General features: G+C 39.5%; 1 protein-coding gene across 5 annotated transcripts in view; it reads left to right on the plus strand.

The window, feature by feature from the left end:
• zdhhc20.S (zinc finger, DHHC-type containing 2 S homeolog) overlaps nt 1-20,224 on the plus strand; it is a 37,656-nt gene extending 17,432 nt beyond the window's left edge. For 2 of the 5 annotated variants that reach the window (XM_018248370.2, XM_018248373.2), the window contains exons 5-14: nt 880-949; nt 1,626-1,658; nt 2,763-2,883; nt 3,881-3,916; nt 11,353-11,485; nt 12,088-12,214; nt 12,911-13,000; nt 14,916-15,031; nt 15,830-15,903; nt 17,185-18,153. In XM_018248370.2, coding sequence (XP_018103859.1) covers nt 880-949; nt 1,626-1,658; nt 2,763-2,883; nt 3,881-3,916; nt 11,353-11,485; nt 12,088-12,214; nt 12,911-13,000; nt 14,916-15,031; nt 15,830-15,867 — 764 coding nt within the window. In that variant the 3' untranslated portion in view covers nt 15,868-15,903; nt 17,185-18,153. 5 annotated transcript variants of the gene reach the window in all.
• The last annotated feature ends 4,444 nt before the right edge of the window (nt 20,225-24,668 follow it).

A 24,668-nucleotide genomic window follows, 5' to 3' on the forward strand; every position in this document is an offset into this window, starting at 1 on the left:
GCTGTTTAAGCAGTTCTTCTTTTTCTGCATCATTTGGCAGGGAAGGAGGGACTAAAACAATAATGCTACAAATTGTTTGGAGGATGTAGGCTGAGGACAGATGGCTGTTGATACAAAGTAAACCGTAGTCAGCTTGCTCAGCAAAGTAGTCAGACAGATCAGCAGGAGAGCGGTGGGCTAGACTTACGGAATTTTCAGAAACCATTAAAAATCATGAAACGTCTACATATCTTTTTAAATGATGTGTATTGCAAAGTTGATTGAAATTATTTACAGTACTTTTCAAAAAGCTTAAGTTATGTTTATGCTTCTAATAAGGATTTATTATATCTCAGTTTGGATCAAGTACAAGCTACTGTTTTATTATTACAGAGAGAAAGAAATAATTTTTAAAAATTTGGATTATTTGGATAAAATGGAGTGTATGGGAGATACACATTCTGTAATTCTGAGCATTCTGGATAACGGGTTTCCGGATGACTGATCTTATATTTGTACAATGTAATTTTATGGCTAATAAACCCATTTTATTATACAAATGTGTGAGGCTTTAGTCCACCATTACGCTGCCATTAAGGAAATACCCATGCTCGGGTTCACATTCAAATGATGAGACAACCCCCTCAGTAAGGCTGTTGTATAATAAAATATGAGACTTTACTTTATATTTGGATGGGGAGACTGTAATGTTGTATATTTTCTATACTATTGGGGACCAGTAACCGTTGACATTGTTTGCAAATGCTATAAGGTGGTGATTGGAGAGTAAAAATACCTTACATTGACCCTATGAGTAGACAAATGAATGCACAAACAAAATATTGTATTACATCTTCCGTAGATTTTATGAGTTTTTGTTTTTTTGGGGTTTTTTTGCAGCTATCCGCTATTGTGACAGATGCCAGCTGATAAAGCCAGACCGGTGTCACCATTGTTCCACCTGTGATGTGTAAGCCTCGTTATTTCCACTATAACCAGTTTTAGGTGTACCCTGGGACTATCGGCCCACAAGTCTACTTCTCAGAGCATGGAAGCTTCTCCGACAGCGGTTTGAGGGCTACAAATCTTACCAGGCTCAAAAGGCTGTCCTGTTTATGTGATCAGGTAGAGGAGGGGGTTGCTGGGGGCCACGTCTGGATATAACAAGTCAATTCGAGGAATAAATTACCAAATACTTGTCCACTTGAACTGAATAGTTGGTGCTCAAATCTGGATACTCGGTTGCCCAGGAGATCCGTAAACCATGTAGAAATTGTAAAAATCAGGTGGCACCCACATCCAGCAAATGTGCTACCATTTTCAGACTCCTTGATATCTCCACACAGTGTTATGGGGATCCTACCCTTTTCTCAAGTGCTCTCATCTAGATCCTTTGAAACGTTGTGTGGAGATCTTGTTAAATCTGCCTTTAAATCTACATATAGACTTTAACAACCACTGGGATAAATGTAAATCATCTAAACTGCAAAGTTGCTTAGAATTATATATATTCATGTTTTTGGGTGTTCTTCCATGCGACCTAAGTCTGCTCTGCTGTGGGTGAGGTACAAGGGAAAATTAGTCATTTTTTGGGGGAGGGAAAGTGAGTGACCTCCCTTAATTTATTGTTGCTTCTGTTCTTACAGATGTGTACTTAAGATGGACCATCATTGCCCATGGTAGGTGTTTTTGAAGTGTAGAATTGTGCACCTCCTTTTATTCAAAATATATGCCTTATATCAGAGAATATTGTTTGGCCATTCTATATATTTGTTATCTTATTTCCATAAGTTTTGCATTTTAAATTACATAATCCCCTTAAAGGGGAAATAAAGTCTAAACTAGAATAAGGCTAGAAATGCTGTATTTTGTATACTAAACATAAACATGAACTTACTGCACCACAAGCCTAATCAAACAAATAATTTATGCTTTCAAAGTTGGTCACAGGGGGTCACCATCTTGTAACTTTGTTATACATCTTTGCAAGACCAAGTCTGTGCACATGCTCAGTGTGGTCTGGGCTGCCGCACAAGTCAAATAATAAGTCAAATAATATCTGCCAGAAGCTGATACAACAAGACTGATTAATAATCAGAATATGCAGACTGCACTGGGTCCTGTGTTGTCATATAATCTAATGTGGATTTTATAGTTTTTGTATTGTTTAATACAAACTTTCTCCAACTCTCCAGAACCAGTGGCTGCAGCAAAATAATCCTTCAAATAGAGTCACAGTTTATCTGTTTAAATCTGGCTCCATGATTTTTGTCCCTGCAGCTGGAGTTGGAAACAGTAAAGGGGATGTAAAGCCAAAATAATATCCAATACAAATCTCTACACAGTCGCCGACTGCTCTACAGGGAAACAAACAAAGCTGCTTGAGTTCTACATTTCTGGGAAGAAAGGCGGGGGCTCCCCCTGCTGTTCATAAGTATGATTTTTCCCTGCAGTTTGGGACCGTCTGACAATTCCTATCCACAGCAGTAAATAAAGGGAGAATTTCACTGCATACAGTGAGGTTTCTTATAAAAACAGTACACATTTTTTAATTTAAGTATATTAGAGAGAGTTTTCATTAAAGAAAGTAAAAATTGGATTTTATTTTTTTGCCTTTACATTCCTTTTAATTAGATTAACCTTCCCTCTTTCTGTGAGTGCTGCTGTGTGTTTTCAATATCACTTAAGCTATGCTGCCCATATATATTGTATGCTTGGTATTTCTGTCATAATAAAACCCAGCCAGCTGTTTCTACAGATAAATACGTTTCTTTATCTTACAGGGTGAATAATTGTGTGGGATTTTCCAATTACAAATTCTTCCTGCTGTTTCTGATGTATTCTTTACTGTACTGCTTATTTATTGCTGCTACAGTTCTCCAGTATTTCATAAAGTTCTGGACGGTAAGCATTCCGGATAAATTTTTTTTTTTTTTTTCTTGCATCCATTCCCCTCATTTCATTGCGTTAAGTTGTGTTTATGCCAGTAGAGTTCATGGTGAGGATGTGTTGCCTTCCACTTTACATGCATCCCTTTCTGTTTGTCTGTTAATACAAGACAACATCTATATTCAAACAAATTTGGAATGCATGCTGTTGGTGAGGGGGGGGTGAAGCCTTTATAAACATGTAACCCCACATGGTCAGCCACTCCATTTGCAAACAGTCACTCTGGTTCATCATCTCTGCCTATACATGGCCAATATAATTAATCTCTTAAAGCAGAACTAAAACCTAAAAATGAATGTGGCTTGATACAGTAGAACCCCCATTTTACGTTTTTCAGGGGACCAGAAAAAAATTATGTAAAATCCAGGAAAATGTAAAATCAGGGAAATGTATTATGCATAATATATTGGTGGGACCACAAAACAACAATGTAAAATGAGGGAAAACTTAAAATCAGGGGATGTAAAATAGGGGTTCTACTGTATGCATTTATATACTGAACTTACTGTAACAGCACAGGGACTCGACAGCTCTGTATTAGTAATGAGCCATGCCTTCAAAGTTATCCACAGGAGCTCCCCATCTTGGATCCTGTTAGGCCATCTTTTGAGTGTCAGCGGCACTGCACATGCTCAGTATGAGACACTGCTTGAAAGTTAAGCATTTTAATCAAGCTGAGAGTGAGGTTCACCTGCCATAGAAGCTGATGCTACAGGTGAGGCCTTTCCATTGTGCCACTAGGTTTCCAAAAGATCCACCTTTCTGTGCTAACATCTCCATGACAAATCACAATGTGGTACTAACAATAATCAAATGCAGCACAGCTATAAAATATTCATATTAATCAGCCCATACATCATCAAGCATGTACATATCTCTTGTGCTTTCCATACGATCATTGTGTGCAGAATGTATTCTGGTGTCTAATGAAATTGTCTTTGTTTGCGTAAAGCTTTGCCGCAGCAAATCTGAAGATAGTTGTCCACAGGTAAAATAACTCCTAATCCAATGTATTTATTTCATCTTAAAGGGGACCTGTCACCTACAAATAAAAAGCTGCACAATGAAAGTCCTTTGCAAACATGTAACACATAATTTTTTTTATTAAAACATCCATACCTGTTATAAATGTGTTTAAATATCTGAAATGTCGACCAAATATTATCTGCCCTGTCTCTATACCCAGGGCATGGAGGTGGGGCAGTCAATTACTTTCACTTTCCATTCAGCAATTCCTACATATCATTGCTCTCCTCATATTTCCACTTCTCTCCCCAGGCTCTATAATTGTGTAGGGCACTGTGCCTGGTCATTAGGTTCCCCATGCTGGTGCATACACAAGATTTTGGGGTGATACACAATTTGTTTCAATAACAGTGTCCACAAAATGGCTGCTGCCTGCTTGCCGATTGTATAATTCTAAGAATGAAGGAAACAAAATTTAAATAACAAATATAGTAGTTTCTTTTGCTCAACTAACATGATAGAAAAGAATTTGGATTTTTTTCTTAGGGTGACAGGTCCCCTTTAATGGGGGATATGCAACTTGCTAGCGCATAGCTGTTGCCCAACAACAGAACCTGACATCTCCTGGGCACTCAGTTCTGCTGCATTTTGGAGGACATGCTTGATCTAAAGCACAAGAACTTTAATTAAGTATTTCCATTGGGAAATTGATCAGATATGTGTAAATATGATCCGTATATAGTCACTGCTTTTGTTATCATTGCTGCATTTCCATTTCTAGATACTCAAGCAGGACTGGATTTTCTACTTGTTCATAAAACTGTAGTGTTAAAGGGATTGTTCACCTTTAAATTAACTGTTAGTATGATGTAGAGAGTGATATTCTGAGACAATTTGCAATTGGTGTTTGTTTTTTATTATTTGTGGTTTTTGGGTTATTTAGCTTCTTATTCAGCAGTTCTCCAGTTTGCAATTTCAGCAACCTGGTTGCTAAGGTCCAAATTACCATAGCAAGAATGCATTGACTGGAATATGAATAGGAGATGATCGCAATAGAAAGAGGAGTAATAAAAAGTAGCAATAACAATATATTTGTAGCCTTACAAGTTATTTGTTTTTTTTAGATGGCTTCGGTGAATCCCCATTTGAGAGTTGGAAAGAGTCAGAAGAAAAAGGCAAATAATTAAAAAAAAAAAAAAAGACAAAATGAATACCAGTTGAAAAGTGGTTTGGAACAAGCCATTCTATAACGTACATAGGGGCATATTTACTAAAATTGGGAGATAAATATCTGGAGATATTTCTGGAGATGTTATAGGTGGCTGTTTAAATCTATTTGCTGGTTGCCATGGGAAAGCTCTCCAGAAATCTCTCCAGATATTTATCTCTTATGTTAGTAAACATGCCCCTAAAAGTTAATTTAAAGGTGAACCACCCCTTTACGAACTAATCCCCATTGTACCGCAGGGAATAATTCTGCCCTTGGCATATAGGAGCCTGTATGTGATGTACAGGTCAACAAAAAGCCTACCCACACCCAACCCTAACCTGACCACTCCCAACTTGAAACTAACCAAACAAGACCCCACTGTTTATAGACCCGCCCCTGACCCGCCGATCTCTGACATCATAAAAGGGGTGGAACATGAGTGCACCTATAAATAATTGCCGTTGGAGGGGGAGTAAGCTCAGGTGGGGAGGGCAGAAGGAAGAGCTCCAGTGGAGTAACTATAGAGGAAGCAGATCCCAAAATTCCTGAGGAAAATGGGGGTCCGGCTCGCGGGGTCAGCTTCCTTTATGGTATTTAAATCTAACCCGCAGAGTGGCGCACGGTCTTATTTCGCCACTGAAAAGCTCAAGCTGAACCTGAAACTGTTCGAAGACAGCCCAACCCTATCTGACCTGCGATTCCCGTGGGTTTCGGGTCGGCCACCACATGAATACATGAATGACCCGCCCGTCTCAGTCTGTGTTTTTTTTTTTTCAGGGGGCAGTATTTGTGACATAGAATTGATGGTCGGTGACCCTTGAATTATTGTTTAATTGTAAGGAACCCGGCTGACAGCCTTTAGCTGTTGAAAAGTGATAGAAGTTGTACCTGAAGAGCAGTATTGCAGTTTGGATAAAGTTACTGTCCTTTCCTACTAAATTCCTGCTCTACCAACCTACAACTGTAGGACCCTATGTGCTACTCCTTATTCAGACTGCTTACAGACAGATCTGTCATTGGTCCTCCATTCTATGTGCCGTAGACTGAGTGATTCCAGACCAGAAAACTGGCCCGGCCACGGAGCACTTCTCTTCTAGCTTCTTCTTTCTACAAATTTCCCGGGGCAGACGCATGCTCAGTAGAATGAAAAAGCTGAATTTTTAGTTAAAGTTCAGCTAACTTTAACTAGAGTTAAGTTTCACTCTAATGCGCATGTGCAGCCGCGAGAAGACTGAAGAAGTGCTCTGTGCTGCTCGCTGGAATAACCCCTGGCGGTGCAGTTTTCTGCTGATAGGAGCACTGGCCCGGAGTAAATACATTCACTTGGGGGTGCCGAACATTTGGCACCCCAAAGGGGATAACGACTTTCCTTCTCCTTTAAAGGGGTGGGTCACCTTTTAAGTATGTTAGAATGCCCAAGTCTAAGCAACTTTTCAATTGGACTTCATTATTTTTTATTTTTATCGTTCTTTAGTTATTTGCCTTTTTTTATTCTGATTCTTCCCAGTCACTGACCCCATCTAAAAAACAAATGCTCTCTAAAGGTGGCCATACACGGGCCGATAAAAGCTGCCGACAGACCGTGTCGGCAGCTTATTGGCCCGTGTATGGGGCCCCCCGACGGGCTTCACCGATCGAGATCTGGCCGTAAGTCGGCCAGATCTCGATCGGATGGGACAGAAAATCCCGTCGGATCGCAGCCGCATCTATTCGTTGATGCGGTCCCGCGATCCGACCGCCCGTTAAGGCATCGTTGGGATCCGATCGTTGGGCCCACGATCGGATCAGCCCGATATTGCCCACCTGAAGGTGGGCATATCGGAGGGAGATCCACTCGTTTGGCGACATTGCCAAACGAGCGGATCGGTCAGTGTATGGGCACATTAAGGCTACAGATGTATTGTCATTGCTACTTTTTATTACTTGTTTTTCAGGTTCTCTCCTATTCATATTCCAGTCTCTTATTCAAATCAATGCATGGTTGCTAGTGTTTGTAAAGAGCTGCTGATTAACTCGAAAACCACAAATAATAAAAAATGAAAACCAATTGCGAATTGTCTCAGAATATCACTCTCTACATCATACTAAAATGTATTTAAAGGTGAAAAACTCCTTTAAAAACTTCCCTTTCCCTTATTTTATCTAGTAAGTTATTTACACAAGTAAGTGTAGTAAGTACTAAGGAGCTCAGGTTTTCATGTGCAGGGACCAGATCTAAATCCCCAAAATGTCACACCCAATGCCACCAGTATTGATGTGTGGGCCTAAACCACAAAATGATGCCATTGTAGGACCGGAACTCAACCTGTATTTGCATCATCTTGTTCTGTACATTACCTCTGTGGGGGTCATTTATGAACACTGGGCACATTTGCCATGGGCAATAAGCCATGGCTACCAATCAGATTGTTGCATTCATTGTTCTACTGGCAGCTGGCTTTAAAAAGCTAATCACTGATTGGTTGCTATGGGTAACTGCCCATGGGCAAATTTACCCAGTGTTGATAAATGAGCCCCTCTAATGAGTCTCTAATTTCAAGACAGGGATTCTTCAGGGGCAGTAGAGGTGTACGTCCCCCAGTTTGACCTGCACCCAACCCTAACCCACAGTAGTTGGCCAAATCTCAAACTGAACCCACCCAACCAGTGGTCAACCCAGCGCATCACTAGTCACCAGTATTTGGCATTTGTGATCTCCAAAGGAAGGATCATGGTGTAAAGCAAAAATAACAGTGCCGCTAATGAATTCAGCTCACCTAATGGGTTGGAGATCATTGTGGCCTCTTTGTATTTTGTACCTAATGGGTCTTTATTGGAAAATCCAGTCCTGAATGTAACTTGCTTCCAATGTAGCCATTACTCTGTAAGACTTGCCATTTCATGTTATGCTTGCATGGTTTTTAATGTAGTCTTTCTTTCCTCTGCTGTTGTGTTTTTATGAAGCCGAATAGTCTATAGTCTTTTACTAGAAGAAGGCTCAGGTTGTGTTTTTGTAATTTATGTCATTAATTGTAACAGGATTCAGGATAATTTGGATTTTTTAAACTGAATGGCAAATTATCTTTCCAAGCCACGTGCAGTGTCTGACTTTTTTTGTCAAGAATTGTTTCTTTGTCATAATTTAATGTGGCCCAAAATGAAATTTGCTGCTATTATTCTGCTCACACTGGTTGGGATCCCGTTATCCAGAAAGCTCAGAATGACAGGATAGCTGTCTTCCATAGACTCCCATTTTATCCAAATAATCAGAATTTTAAAAAATGATTTCCCTTTTCTCTGTAATAATAAAACAGTAACTTGTACTTGATCCCAACTAAGATATAATTAATCCTTATTGGAAGCAAAACCAGCCTATTGGGTTTATTTAATGTTTACATGATTGTTTAGTAGACTTAAGCTATGACGATCCACATTACAGAAAGATCCATTATCAGGAAAACCCCAGGTCCCGGGCATTCTGGATAACCAGTCTGTTACCTGTAAATCAATTAATAATTGTTCAAAGTAAGACATTAACAAATGAACATGTATTGCACTAGCGCAATCATTATTAATGGTACAGATACAAAATCCTGCAGACACAGAACAAGCTGCACTCGGCACTTTATGCCCAATTGGAATCCAGTGCAGAACCTCTTTGCAGCCATTTTTGAACGTTGTGAATTTTTAGTGGTTAAATGGTAGGACACATATTTTGTGTCGGTGGGTTGAACCTTTATGAGCAAGTTGTGACTGACATGCATTTATACTCCATATTGGACTAGAGATCTTGTCAGCTGCTTTACTCTTCCCATCTAACCCTTCATCATATCAAGCCCAATGTTTTCTTTCAAAATTCAGTGGGATTCAAATAGTTATGCATTAAAGGGGTGGTAACTTTTATGGGATTATGTAATAAAAGGCCGTAAATTTGCCCAGGAGCAGTAACTCATAGCAACCAATCAGCCAGTAGAATTCAGTGGCCACCTGTTTAAAAGTGAACATCTTATTGGTTGCTGCTCCTGGGGAAAATTAGGGCCTTTTAGTACATATGGTGGTAAGAATGTTATTGAATGGCTAATGCTAAGCAACATTTCAATTGGTCTTCATTTTGTTTTTGTTTTTTATGAATTACTTTCATTCTTCTAACAATTTCCAGCTTTTGAATGGGGTTTCACTGACCCCATCAAAAACAAATGCTTTGCAAAGTTACACCTTTATTGTCATTGCTAATTTGTATTACTCATTCTTCTATTCAGGCCTCTCCTATCCATACTCTTATTCAAAGCGATGCATGGTTGCTAGGGTCATCTGCAAACTGGAGAGCTGCTGAATAAAATCTTTAAAAAAAAATACAATTTTTTTCGGGACTTATTATACCTCGAGGATTAGAAAAGTCTGAATCCGAAAATCCGGTATCTCAGACCTGCGTGGTTGCATATAAGTCAATGGGAGAAGTCCCAAAGATATTTTGATCTGGCTGGGTTTCATGCAATAATCCGAAGATTTCATGGTTTTCAGGCTAAAATCAGAAAAAAAAAAATCTGAAAATTTGTAAGATTAGTTCTTTTCAAGATTTTTTTTCCAGCAAACCAAATTCTCGAGGAAGTGTATCAATAAATAATAAGGAAAAACCAGTGCGGATTTGGTCGAAGTTGTTTTGATTTTTTTGGACTTTGATAAATGGGCTTCTAAATGTCTGGCATCTCCAGTTTACAAACATTTGATTTTCAGATTTTTCATCTTTTTCTTATGGCAGACTTTCAGGCCATGGCCCAAACAGAAAACATGCATTGATAGGGAGCATGAGTGTGACCATGCCTGGTTTTTGGGCCTTTTTAATGTACTTTCCCTAAGGGTAGAAAGTTGCATGTCTTCTTTTTTTTTTACGGTAGAGCAAGACGCATGTTAAGCGCTAAACTGGACAAAATATAGGATGGAACTTCCCAGACTAGATCTTGGATGTAGCAAAACCATGTGCAACCTGTATGGACAGAGAATGGTATAGTCCATAAAGGTCTAGCCCCAAGGGCTGAGCTATTGCACTGCTGCTCCTTGGTTGGATACATCTAGATTGTGTGTGGGCTTTCTATCCATACTTCTGTGGAATAGGAGTTGTGAGCGTTACTAAAGAGGCATCTGCCCATTGGATCAAGCAATTAGCTGTTGGATAATGTAGAGAGGGAGATGAAAGTTGTAGATCACAGTACATAGATCAGCAACAGTTCTGACTTCTAATCCACCAAGTTGTAAATTAAGGGGCAGATTTATCAAGGGTCGAATCGTAAATTTGAATTCAAAGTTTTTGAGTTCCAAAATACGCATACATTCGAATTTTAGCCCCCCCATTTGAATGAGATTTATCACACCTCGACCATGGAAACTGTCCTAATTTTGAATATTTCAATGGCAGAGGTCCGTTGAGCCTTTTGGAGATGATAATAGCCTTTCAGACAATCAAGTTTTTTTTTTTTTCGGGAGAAAAATTTGATTAGTACGAATCAAATTTTGAAGTCAGAACCATTCGATCGAATATTAGACTTTCGAATTTTTTATTAAATAACCTCCTAGTCGAAATTGTGAGTATATTCAAATTTAAAAAAATTTGCATGAATTTCGAAATTTGACCTTTTATAAATGGGCCTCTAAGGGCAGAGACACACTCAGATTCGGGGAGATTAGTCGCCCGGCAACAAATCTCCTCTTCTTCGGGGCGACTAATCTTCCCGCCGGCAGGATGACACTCGGAGCGATTCGTTTTCCGAAGTCGCCCAAAGCTTCCGCGTGAGGCAACTTTAGAAAACAAAGCGCTCCGAGTGCCATCTCGCCGGCGATTTACATTCTAGCCGGTTGAAAGGCAGGGAAGCAGCTCAGGGAGATTAGTCGCCCCGAAGAAGACGAGACTAATCTCCCCAATTCTGATCATGTGTCTCTGCCCTAAATGCATAGTTGGTACAAATAGATCTTAATACGCCCAGCAGATCCTGATCATTTTTGTGTTGGTTTATAACAACGGGCCAGATTCCTTTCCATGAGAAAATGTTATTTTACAAAGGTAATTCTATTAATTCAGTTGGCATTTTTTTCATAAAGACTTCAATAGAGTTTTCATGTGATAAACAGTGAGAGAGGTTTTTCTGAATTGCATCCGGCTCTATTGGAAAATCTGCCATTGAAATGGGAGTTAGGCTTTTCTCATGGGATTGAATCTGGCCCAATGTGTGATAAATGCAAGACACTAATGAGGCCTTTCATTATTCTCTTTGTAGAATGAGCTTCCCGACACTCGTGCAAAGTTCCATGTCCTTTTCCTGTTCTTTGTGGCTGCCATGTTCTTTATCAGCATATTGTCACTGGTCAGCTATCACTGTTGGCTTGTCGGAAAAAACAGATCCACTATCGGTAAGTGCAGACTTTAGATTAATAAGATGTCTATGGAAAACACATTTCTCTAGCCCCAATTTGGGAGTATTTTGTTTCAGTGTTGGAAATGAGGAAAATCATAAATTACACCCGATAGGTGACTGCACAGGATGCCCTAAATGGTTTTTGTAAGTCACTTAAGGTATTTGTAAGTCACTTAGCATTTTTATCTTTTCTATCTTAAAGTGATGTTCCCTAAAATTAGGGATGCACCAAATCTGTTTTGTGATTTGGCCAAATCACAATCTGAATCCAACCCCTAATTTGCATATGCAAATCAGTGTTTAGAATGGACAAAAACAACATGGAAATAGATTTGCCTCATTTTCTTGACAAAAAGTCCGACTACCTACCTGTGACCCGGTGCAGGGGCAATTGGTCAACCCCAACCCGCTGATCTCACAGGTTTAGGCCAACTTCTTCTACTTGTGCCAATGGGAGGTGCTATAGTTCCAGTGTATGGAGTGGAGATTGCAGGACTGAAGTTAGCAAAGCATTAGATGTGATCACAGGTTCCATGTAAACCAATAACTGTGGTGGGAAAAGAAGCCTTTGGTCTCATTCTTATTACATGTCTTTAGAGGCCTTCCGTGCTCCCTTTTTTCGAAATGGTCCGGAGAAGGATGGATTTTCTCTTGGTTTTAGCAAAAATCTAAGAGAAGTTTTTGGTGATGAGAAGAAGTATTGGCTACTCCCTGTCTTTACAAGGTACACCTAACAGTTTATTTTCACCCCACCCATTGGATCCAGAAGTCTAATGCTACAACCAGAAATTGAAATCTTTACTATAAATAAATAATCCCCCTTCATACTCTCTTTTTCTAAATAGTTTACCCCACGTTCCTCCCTCTTCCAACCTGCCTACCGTATATACTCGAGTATAAGCCGAGTTTTTCAGCCCCCAAAATATGCTGAAAAACTCTACCTCGGCTTATACTCGGGTCAAGCGCAAGAATATTCGCCAGCGCCCAAGAATGGTCGCCGGCATCCAAAAACGAGATGCCGGGAGCAGAAACCCTCAATTTTTTGATTGAAACTTACCAGAAGCTGCTGCATTTCTCACCCTAGGCTTATACTCGAGTTAATAAGCTTTCCCAGTTTTTGGAGGTAAAATTAGGTACCTCGGCTTATACTCGGGACGGCTTATACTCGGGACGGCTTATACTCGGGACGGCTTATACTCGAGTATATACGGTATCTTGACCCTCTTACATATGATTCTGCCTTTATTACTTTCCTTACCCTCTTCTGCTCATATTGCAATATTGTAGCAAATGGAAAGTTATAGGTAGACGTATAAATGAGTAACTCGGCACCATGTTTACTGGAATGTTTGTGATGGTCGGGGAGATTAATATGATCAGTTAGAGCTTTGATTTGACTCACATTTGCTTCTCCTTACAGTTTGGGAGATGGTTGTTCTTTTCCTACTCGTCTTATACTTGGGGACCCAGAACAAAATGTTGCCACTGTCCAGACAGATTCTACCAAACAGTATGTGTTTATCTTTAATACGAGCATTGGAATAAATCTACTTTAAGAGACCCATTTATCAAGGGTCAAATTTCGAATTCATGAGAGGTTTTTTTGGGGTTTTTTTAACTCATGTGAATTCGATTTTACTCGAAAATCTATTGGGGGGGTTAATTATTAAAAAAAATCGAATATGCTAAACTCTGACTAATTTTAATGACCCGAAAACGCTAATCGAATTCTATTTGAATTTGACCAAAATTGATTCGAGTTTTTTCTCCGAAAAAAAAAAAAACTGGAATGTCAGGAAGGCGACAAATATCTTCAAATTGGTCACTGGACCTCTCCCATTGACTTAAGAAACTATATTAATGAACTTTGGGAGTAGCGTCTAGTAAACATTATGGTAGCATGCTGGAGTCCTCTAGTGACCAAACAGAGGTACAACCATATATACTTAAATAATTTTCCAAAGCATGCTTGTAAGTAAAAAAAGTTTAGTTTATTACATCAGTTTTTTTTTAAAAAAATTAAAGAATCCCCTTATAGCGCCTAACGCATTTCATGCTTACCTAGCACTTAGTCAAAGGCAATATCATCTCCCATTGACTTGCCATGAATTTGGCAGGTTTTAGGTGTCAAATTCTTACAGGGCCAGAGTATGATCAATCTCAAAAATCAAATTTTTTTTAAAAAAAATTTGAATCGAGTTTGGATAATTCCCTAGTCGAATTTGACAGTTTTGACCATAAAGATTTTTCACAATTTGAATTTTTAATTCAACCCTGAATAAATCTGCCCCTAAATGTTGTCGCATTTGAAAGCCGTAACTTTTTAGCCTTATATTTCCATGGCCAGTGACACAAAGGGGCACATTTACTTAGGGTCGAATATCAAGGGTTAATTAACCCTCGATATTTGACTGCCGAATTGAAATCCTTCGAATATCGAAGTCGAAGGATTTAGCGCAATTCGTATGATCGAAGGAATAATCGTTCGATCGAACGATTAAATCCTTCGAATCGAAAGATTATAATCCATCGATCGAAGGATTATCCTTCGATCAGAAAAACCTTGTAAAGCCTATGGGGAACTTCCCCATAGGCTAAAATTGGCCTTGGTGGGTTTTAGGTGGTGAACTAGCGGGTCGAAGTTTTTTTTAAAGAGACAGTACTTCGATTATCGAATGGTCGAATATTCGAACGATTTTTAGTTCGAATCATTCGATTCGAAGGTCGAAGTAGCCAAAAAAACATTCGAAATTCAAACTATTTTTCCTCTATTCCTTCACTCGAGCTTAGTGAATGGGCCCCTTACACACCCTTTTTTGGCAAAATACAAGAATAATTTACAAGACTCGAGTCTGTGTGTTTCCTTAAGATTTGACCAAATTAATTTAGCCATTATACCATAAACGTTCCTGCAGAATTATGCATGGCACACTGGTATTTCACTGACGTTTTCTATACATGTTATGAGAACACCTCGGGTGTTTAAGAGTAATGTATACCATGCCTGTTGTTTGAATAATAAAACGGTATGGTTTTTATTTCTTGCACTAAATTAAAGTCACATTCACCTTCCTGACTCGTACAAGCACCATCAAATAACTCAGCAGTTCATTGAGAAGCCCTGTGTATAAATAAACCCCCTTCCTAGACAACACTGAAGCCTGTTAGTCTGTGAGGTATGGAAGAGATTGTTCTGATTGGTCTGCTGATTTATTTGTTCTCATAAGGGTAATGGCAAACAAGGAGATGTGTCACCCGTAAGAAATCTGCTCTACCTGTGGGCAACAAATCTCCTAAAAATGCCTTGGTAAATCTATTGTTCAATTGCTCACGGAATGGGGAACATTCATTTCCATGGTCTAGACTTCCCCAAACCAGAACATATGATGCACATGTGCCCACTGACTACGTTTATGTCTCAACAGTGTGGGGCCAAACCAGACGTTTCCTGCCAGGCCTCTTAGTGAATCTCAGAATCACTTGTTAGGAAGTGACAGTCAGTGGAATGACAGTGCACCAGGGGAGGATCACGTGGATAAAGGTACAGTGCTCAGCAAAAATCCTTGGGTGAACAAAAATATAATCCTGATATAACTAATGTAATTCTAAGGCTGACATCGCTCCCAAAGAGTTTGCCTCACACCCTCAAGATTCCAGGTCCCAGGTAGACTCCAGGGCTACAAGTGGTTCAGTATCAATGAATTCAGTAGCACTGGGTTCATTTTGTAGAATTTCTAGACCATGAACCAGGGTAAAACAAGCTGCAGAGCTCCTATTCTGTGTGCTTCACCTTGGCCTCCCAACATTGCAGGTTTTGGTAGCGGTGCTTTTAGAGCTAGCTCTACCATCCGATTCATTGCCAGGGACCCCACTATTCATTTAGGTCAATCATATGTCCTTGGAGAGAAACATCATACCTTGTCTTTCATGATATATTTACAGTAGATTGTGAGTGGGTCCCTAAGCTCAGTAAGTGACAGCAGCACAGAGCATGTGCAGTGAATCAGCAGAAAAGAAGATGGGGAGCTACTGGGGCATCACAGATCTTGCTAAAGGACTGTGGTTGCCTTGGGCTGGTACAGAAGCACAAAATATAATGTACAACATTTCTAGCTACTTCTTTAGTTATTCTTTAGTTCTCCTTATAAGAGTCAGATTTCTGCTCCACCACATCAGAAGTATCGGCAGAGAACAGTCAGTACCTTTGTACGGTCCAAGTCTTTCAGTTAAATGTGTTCCAAAACACACACCAAAGCCAAGGGGCTTACTGAGAACTCTGCTCTATTGAGAACTCTGCACTATTACACTCCTCGACCCTCTTGTTCTTTATACTTTCCAGGTGTGGAGAGTCATGTCGCAGTTCTAATTGAAAGCTGATTATTTATCCAGTGAATCCTCTAAATGGGGAAAGAGGTAAGCCAAGCAATGTAGGACATAATTATCTAATTATTAAAGGCAATAACAATATGGAACGTAACCTTTTGCATATATATATATATATATATAAAAAAAAGCCGTAGTCTCGCACACTCCAGTTATTCACTTTATTTAATGCGGTAAAGTGATTAAACAATCCATACAAATGCTGAATTAAATTGAATGCACTTTTATTATGATGTAGGCAGTGATATTCTGAGGCAATTGGAAACCATTTTTTATTTGTTGTGGATTTCAAATTCCAAGTTTGGCAATTTAGCAGTTCTCTGATTGTAGGGGTCCAATTTACTCTAGTAACCAAGCCATACTGTAATTGAGAGACTGGAGAATGGAAAGGACCGGCCTGGATAGAAAGATTTTGTAATAAAAAAACAAAATTACAATAGTTAAATTGTAGCCTCACAGAGAAACAGTTCCTTGAATGCCGTGGTCAGTGACCCCATTTGAAAGCTGGAAAGAAGAGTAAGGCAAATCATTAAACTATATAAAAATAATTAAAAAAAGACCAGTCAAAATGTTGCTAAGAATAGGGCATTCTATAACTACAACAGACCCCAAGAGATACACAGAGATATATAGATGGATCAGGGCTGTAGTTTTGCTCACTGCAAACAGTAGGGCATTTCTCCCTGCTTCCCTTTTACCTTGAAAAGTTTATAAATATTTTCTTAATGTGGATGAGAAATCAAAATCATCCTTTTTTCTCTGTCCTACTCAATCATGCAGACACATCATTATTTTCTTAAAGGAACAGTTCAGTGTAAAAATAAAAACTGGGTAAATAGATAAGCTGTGCAAAATAAAAAATGTTTCTAATATAGTTATTTAGCCAAAAATGTAATGTATAAAGGCTGGAGTGACTGAATGTCTAACATAATAACCAGAACACTACTTCCTGCTTTTCAGCTCTCTAACTCTGAGTTAGTCAGTGACTTGAAGGGGGGCCACATGGGACATAACTGTTCAGTGAGTTTGCAATTGATCCTCAGCATTCAGCTCAGATTCAAAAGCAACAGAAATGACCCATGTGGCCCCCTCAAGTCTCTGATTGGTTACTGCCTGGTAACTAATCAGTGGAAACCAAGAGAGCTGAAAAGCAGGAAGTAGTGTTCTGGCTATTATGTTAGACATCCAGTCACTCCAGCCTTTATACATTACATTTTTGTTTAACTAACTATTAGAAAAATTGTTTATTTTGCACAGCTTATCTACCCAGTATACTGAACATTTCCTTTAAAATTTTATTTTTTCCACCAGGAAATTCTGCAGCACATTTTTGTGCTCAACAGCCAAATCCAGACGGCAGAGATCCACAGACTGATGTGCCACAAAATAAGACGCCTACGATAGAAATTGCACAAACCTATTGCCGTGCACATTGATGAATGTCTGGAAGCTTGAGCACAAGGACGAATAAACCAATGCCTTACAATATACCATAGTGCTGTACTGCAACACGATACCACCCTTTGTACAGCCACTTTATTGCCTCTGGAAACCTCTGCTCAGACTGTGTATTATTTCTACATTCAGACTGGCACCTATTTTACATCAAGAAATGCAGCTGTATATTGTGATTTCCTCCTTTTAAAATTGGAACTGCAAAGGATATACTGTAATATAAGGGCTGTTCGTGTTCCCAGTGTTGTACGGTTTTATATGACAAAACAACCCTAATGTCCAGCTCCTCCCTGGCAATCTACTCGCCACTGGTTGCACTGCTTTCCTTTTTCTTGCACATTTTTATATTTCGAAAGACCTCCATAAACGTTTATATTTAATGGCAAACTAAAACACGCGTAGAAACGGGTCAACCGTGATGCAAAATGTAATGCCAAACTGAATCTATAAATGATAAACCTCTCGTTTTCTTTCCTTCAACTCAAGACGACGTTCTCTCAGCCAAACAAGATCTTCAGTCGTTAGTGGGGAGACCAAGTCGATCTTTAACGAATGAGTGGTAATTACATTCCAGCGTGAATCTACAGTATCACTTCTGAGCTTGCAATCCATTTATTCATCAGGTCACATTTATTACCAAATTTCAGGGCTTCTGTACCAAAGGGATATGTCTACGTTTCTGACTATTTAAGCCGGACTGCTCTCTATCTGCTTCTTTCTCACGGCCGTGTCCCCAAGTTCGACCCACTCTGGACACTTGTCTTGTGGATTCTGTTTACAGACTTCCTTTTTGTAATGCAACAATAAAGCCATTACGTTTTAAAATGGGCCGGAAGGACTGTAATATATTTGGCTGATTTATCAAAGTTCGAGGTCGGAGATTTTGACCAGTGTCCTACAATTCCTGAATTCCCACAGTTTGTTGTATGGAATTTAAATTGATCAGAAGTTTCATAAAACCAGCTCAGATCACAGAGACAGTATATAGGATCCGTTTTCCGCAAACCTTTTATCCAGAAAGCTATGAATTATGGAACGGTCGTTAGACTCCATTTTATCCAAATTTTTAAAATCAACCAGGGATGCACCGAATCCAGGATTCGGTTCAGGATTCAGCCAGGATTTGGCCTTTTTCAGCAGGGTTCGGATTCAGCCAAATCCTTCTGCCCAGCCGAACCAAATCCGGATTTGCATTAGCAAATTAGAGGCGGGGAGGGACTTTGCTTGATTTTTTATCACAAAACAAGGAAGGAAAACATTTTTCCCTTCCCACCCCTAATTTGCATATGCAAATTCAGATTTAGTTCGGTATTCGGCCGACTCTTTTACAAAGGATGCGGGGATTAGGCCTAATCCAAAATAGTGGATTCGGTGCATCCCTAAAATCAAATGGACTTGCTGTGTTGTTTTCTTGAAGACGTTTCACCAGTCATCCGACTGGTTTTCTCAATTCAGAATAACTCGTAAATAAGATCTTTTTGGAATATATCCTCTTGAATGTTGCTCCAATCCGCATAATCGGTTTATCATAAGGATGTACAGATATCCCATGACCTGGATGAATGAGAATCTTCAAAAAGATTCCCTTTTTCTCGATCATAATAAAACAGTACATTGTAGAGTCCTGCAGCGGGTTGGATACTCTGGATTACCAGTCCCGTATCTGCACTTAAAATCATTCTAGTTATTGGACTTGGACATTTGCCTATTTTTTCCTCGAAAACTCGAATATTTGAAGGTTTTTTTTCTAGAAGTCATCTGATGATTGAAATGGGTGACTGCTGGGATCCTATACAATGAACCCCCAGCTGTTTAAAACCTGAATATGGTCAGATTCGAGGTGAATCAAGAATTTAAAATACAATTGTGAAACAGGAGGTTGCACAAAAAAATTGTTACCCCCACTCGCCAGAAATTGAGTGTTTCATGGACTTCACTTCCCACCATTCTTCTCTTTCTGTACAGGAGAATATGGCCAGAGTTGAGCTCAAAGTGAGTGCAAGATGGTTAGAGAGAAGAGGAGCCATTCTGCTACCGAGCGACACTTCAGCCCCGGGAAATGGAACGACACCTTCTTTACAGTCAGTTTTGTGCTACACATCAGTATAAGGCCAAATGATTTTTATCAGAGAAGTTAATTTATACTGCTTTTTATAACTTTTTTATAACAATTAGTAAGTTCTTTATGTATGTGCAAAGAGTTCTTACATTTTCTGTATATGGGAATTCTTTACAAATCTCTTTTCAACTTAGTCTTATTGGCAAATAAAGTCAAACTGATAAAACATCTATGACGATGGAATTCATAAAAAAATAACAAAATTTAAATGATGTCTTGGGTTTTTTCACATTTAATTGGGTTTTTAAGAACTTGTTGTTGGAGGATGCAATATGGCGAGCATTGGAAATCAGAACCGGAACGGGGGAATGCCTAGAACCAGGCGCGCATGGGTGCGCAAAAATATACATTATTAGAAGCCCAATTTCCTAGAGGAACACATCACATAAATTCTAGGAAAAAGTAAAATCCATGAGCGAAAAAATACAGCTTGTCTTTATAGGATCTAGGGATGCACCGAATCCACTATTTTGGATTCAGCCGAATTCTTTGAGAATGATAAGAATAATGAGATTCCACATTCAGTACTACTTTATTCCGATTGGACCTTAAGCCGATATTATGGTATGAAGGTGTTATTTTCATTTAGGTGCATCTTCATTGGTTGCCAGGATCAGACCTTTGTAGGCTCTATGTGAGCTTGTAGGTATAGAAGCCCCATGTGAGCCAGTTAGGTAACTGCCCCTTTAAATTAGGGATGCACCAAATCCACTATTTGTGATTTGGCCGAATCCCTGAATTATTTGTGAAAGATTCGGCTGAATACCGAATCCTAATTTGCATATACAAATTAGTGGCGGGGAAGGAAAAAGTGGGAAAAAACTGTTTTTAATTCCTTGTTTTCTGACGAAAAGTCACTTGATTTCCCTTCCTGCCCCTAATTTCCATATGCAAATTTGGATTTGGATCAGCCAGTCACAAGGATTCGGCCGAATCCTACTGAAAATTCGTTGCATCCCTACTTTAAATGCAATTCCAGCTCAGTCTTAACTTTACTTCACCGCATTATTGTTCCCTGCGTGTCACTTGCTTCTGTTTAAATGTAAAATCTATAGATTTGATGATTTAGAAAAGTACTCCTGCCACGAAAACTCCAAAAACTTTGTGAACATACAGCAGGGGGCTCCTCCAAGCAATAAACCTAATGCATGTACATAAGATAGAAGCAGGAAACATTAATACATTAGAAAAACTATATATTGAAAAGTGTTCAAATAACACCATTCCCAGTGGGTTTCTAACATGTTTGTTTTCATTGGGGCGCTATTAAAGGACAAGGAAAGTCTAAAATAGAATAAGGCTAGAAATGCTGTATTTTGTATACTAAATATAAACTATAAACATGAACTTACTTATTTATGCTTTCAAAGTTGGCTACAGGGGGTCACCATCTTGTAACTTTGTTAAACATCTTTGCAAGACTAAGACTGTGCACATGCTCAGTGTGGTCTGGGCTGCTTAGGGATCATCATAAACAAAGCTGCTTGAGTTCTGCATGGCTGGGAAGTAAGGCGGGGGCTCCCCCTGCTGTTCATAAGTATGATTGTTTCCCTGCTCAGCAGTTAGGGACCGTCTGACAATTCCTATCCACAGCAGTAAATGAAGGGAGAATTTCACTGCATACAGTCAGGTTTCTTATAAAAACGGTACACATTTTTAAATTAAAGTATATTGGAGATAGGTTTCTTTTTCATTAAAGAAGGTAAAAATGGGATTTCATTTTTTTGCCTTTCCTTGTCCTTTAAAATAAATAGTCTACAGCAAGTGATTAAAGGAGAATTCAACCCTAATGTTAAAAACCCCTACCCTACATAGTCCCCCCAGCCTAAGTGTTACCCTGGGCAAATGCCCCTAACGTTTTACATACCCCTCGATGCAGATTCAGGCATCAGAGCTCAAGGGTGTCCTCTTCAGCCGCTTCAGTAATCTTCTGAATGAGACTGGCACTTCTGCAAGTTTCGGCGCATGCACAGTTGTCATGAAATAGAAATTTGCTCAAACTGCGCATGCGCCATCCCGCCGGTCTCATTCCAAAGAGACGAAAATGACGCCCGTGAACTCCGATGCCTGAATCTGCAACGTTAACGTTAGGGTTGAATTCTTCTTTAACAAAAGTTTCAAGTTTGACTCCTGGTCAGTAGTCTGTTCTGCAGTAGGACATTCATGCCATAGCCTCAGATGAAATGCCAGTTCTGCCATCTTTATTGTATAAGCTGAACTTATTGTAGGAGAAAATACTAAGGAAATGAGTCCCCTGATGTGATGATGTTGTCCTGTGCCCAGTAGAAACAATGTCATTGCACGGGTTGCCCTGTCACTGCTGTGTATGTGTCTCACTCAGGCTGAATTTCATTTCACATTATCAGAAGTCTGTTGAAGGGGAAGTAAAATAGAATAAGGCTAGAAATGCTGTATTTTGTATACTAAACATAACCATGAACTTACTGCACCATAAACCTAATCAAACAAATAATTTATGCTTTCAAAGTTGGCTACAGGGGGTCACCATCTTGTAACTTTGTTATACATCTTTGCAAGACTAAGACTGTGCACATGCTCAGTGTGGTCTGGGCTGTTTAGGGATCATCATGAATTATCAAACCAGTACAAGTCAAATAATATCTGCCAGAAGCCGATACAGCAAGACTGATTAATATCAGAATATACAGACTGCACTGGGTCCTCCAAATAGAATCCCAGTTTATCTGTTTAAATTTGGCTCCATGATCTTTGTCCCTGCAGCTGGAGTTAGAAACAGTAAAGGGGATTTAAAGGCAAAACTAAAATCCAATACAAATCTCTACACAGTCGCCGACTGCTCTACAGGGAAACAAACAAAGCTACTTGAGTTCTACATGGCTGGGAAGTAAGGCGAGGGCTCCCCCTGCTGTTCATAAGTATGATTGTTTCCCTGCTCAGCAGTTAGGGACCATCTGACAATTCCTATCCACAGCAGTAAATGAAGGGAGAATTTCACTGCATACAGTCAGGTTTCTTATAAAAACAGTACACATTTTTTAATTAAAGTATATTGGAGATAGGTTTCTTTTTCATTAAAGAAAGTAAAAATTGGATTTTAATTAATGGTTTTTTCGTAAACTGCCGTTGTAAATCAACCAATTATGTTAATTGTAAATTGGATTGACTAGATAAGGAGTATGGCAAAGCAATATGGTTAATGCCCCTGAAGAAGTATCAAGCATCCAAAACACGTTGGGCTGTCAATTGCTAAATAAAACACTATTTTACACAAAAAAAACATTAAGCCTTAAGAAAATTTGTTATAGGAGTGTGTAAAAACTGATTCTAAACAAGCACCCTACCGTCCTAAAGTTTGGAGCAGTAGCATCTGCCCTGAGGAGCGAAGACCATACCAGAAGCACTGGAGAGGCCGCCAGCTACGGAGGAAGGCAAACTGAAGATTGTGAGAACCGCTCCATCAAGACTACTGGAACATACACTTTAGTGATAGAACAGATGTACAGATGACTGCAGGGCCCTTTCTTACAAGAGCCTGACGGTACTTCACTATATTACGATTTAAATTACAGTGAATGCGCCAAGAATAGGTTTGACTGCGGACTAGAACATCTCTACTACACGCTTGAACCGCAGTCCCCTTGTGAGTAGTTCTAACCCTGTATCTAACCTCACTTAGAGAAGGTATTACACTATATAGCATTTTTTTCTTAGGTACAGAGGAATACGGCTTTTCCATAACTAGCGCAATGAACCTGCCTTATATTGACATTGTATGCGGACTAGTGGGTCCACTATTTTATCGGAACTGTTTGTACCTGACTCAGCGTGGAGTTTTCCCTACCAAACTTATTGACAACAGTAGATGATCTGGTTGCTTCCGCATATTAAATAAGGAGTAGGACAGCCTTCTTTTTGGAGGTACATGAAATTACACAGCTTTGGATTTATAACAGACAAAGCTCAATACTGTACTGGATACCCTACACCAGTGGTCCCCAACCAGTAGCTCGTCAGCAACATGTTGCTCTCCCAATTCCTTGGATGTTGCTCCCAGTGGCCTCAAGGCAGGTGCTTATTTTTGATTTCCAGGCTTGGAGGCAAGTTTTGGTTGTATAAAAACCAGGTGCACTGCCAAACAGAGCCTCAATGTAGGGTGATAATCCAAATAGGGACTACAAACTGGCCAATTACAGCACTCATGGCACCCCAAGAACATTTTTCATACTTGTGTTGCTCCCCAACTCCTTTTACTTCTGAATGTTGCTCACGGGTTCAAAAGGTTGGGGATCGCTGCCCTTCACTATAAATCATGGTAGAAGCTGAACACAATGTTAATGAATATTCAGAGGAAGAATATCATAAGAAATTAGGGATGCACTGAATCCAGGATTCGGCCTTTTACAGCAGGATTCGGCCAAATCCTTTTGCCCAGCCGAACCAAATCCAAATGCTAATTTGCATATGCAAATTGGTGGCTGGGAAGGAAATCACATGCCTTTGTGTCACAAAACAAGGACTTAAAAAATGTTTCCCCCTTCCCACCCCCTAATTAGCATATGCAAATTAAGGTTCGGATTCGGTTCAGAATTTGTCGTAATCTTTCCCCGAAGGATTCGGGGGTTGGGCCGAATCCAAAATAGTGGTTTCTGTGCATCCCTATAAGAAATAAAGGATGTGCTTGTTCAAAACATCAATTTGCGTTAATATTAACTTAGTATATCACAGACTGATTTTTCTGCAGAAATGTAAACTATTTTGTGGGCTTATTTATAAATACGAGGATGTAGCAGATACTGCCCTAACCACCTCTGCACCTTGAACAAAACAGATCAATAAAACAAAGAAACCCACTCACTGAGCTAATGTGATGGAGTTATAGAAGATGAGTCTACTTTTCTAGTGGCTCTACAATTGAGAACTACACACATGATTCTTCCTCCTACTCCTAGTTCCAACCCTGGTGGGAGGATCTGCACCTTTTCTTGCAATGTATAAACTCCTCATAGGACAGACTTATAGTTCCAGCTAGAGATGCACCAAATCCACTTTTTTGGATTTGTCCGAATCCTTCATGAAAGATTCGGCCGAATACCGAACCGAATCCTAATTTGCATATGCAAATTAGGGGTAATCCTCCTGAAAAAGGCAGAATCCCGAACCGAATCCTGGATTCGGTGCATCCCTAGTTCCAGCAGATGGAAGATTTATTTTTCAAGCCTGCGTTGAATCACTTGTCTCC

The sequence above is a fragment of the Xenopus laevis genome, chromosome 2S (genome assembly GCF_017654675.1).
Source record: "Xenopus laevis strain J_2021 chromosome 2S, Xenopus_laevis_v10.1, whole genome shotgun sequence".
NCBI lineage: Eukaryota > Metazoa > Chordata > Amphibia > Anura > Pipidae > Xenopus > Xenopus laevis.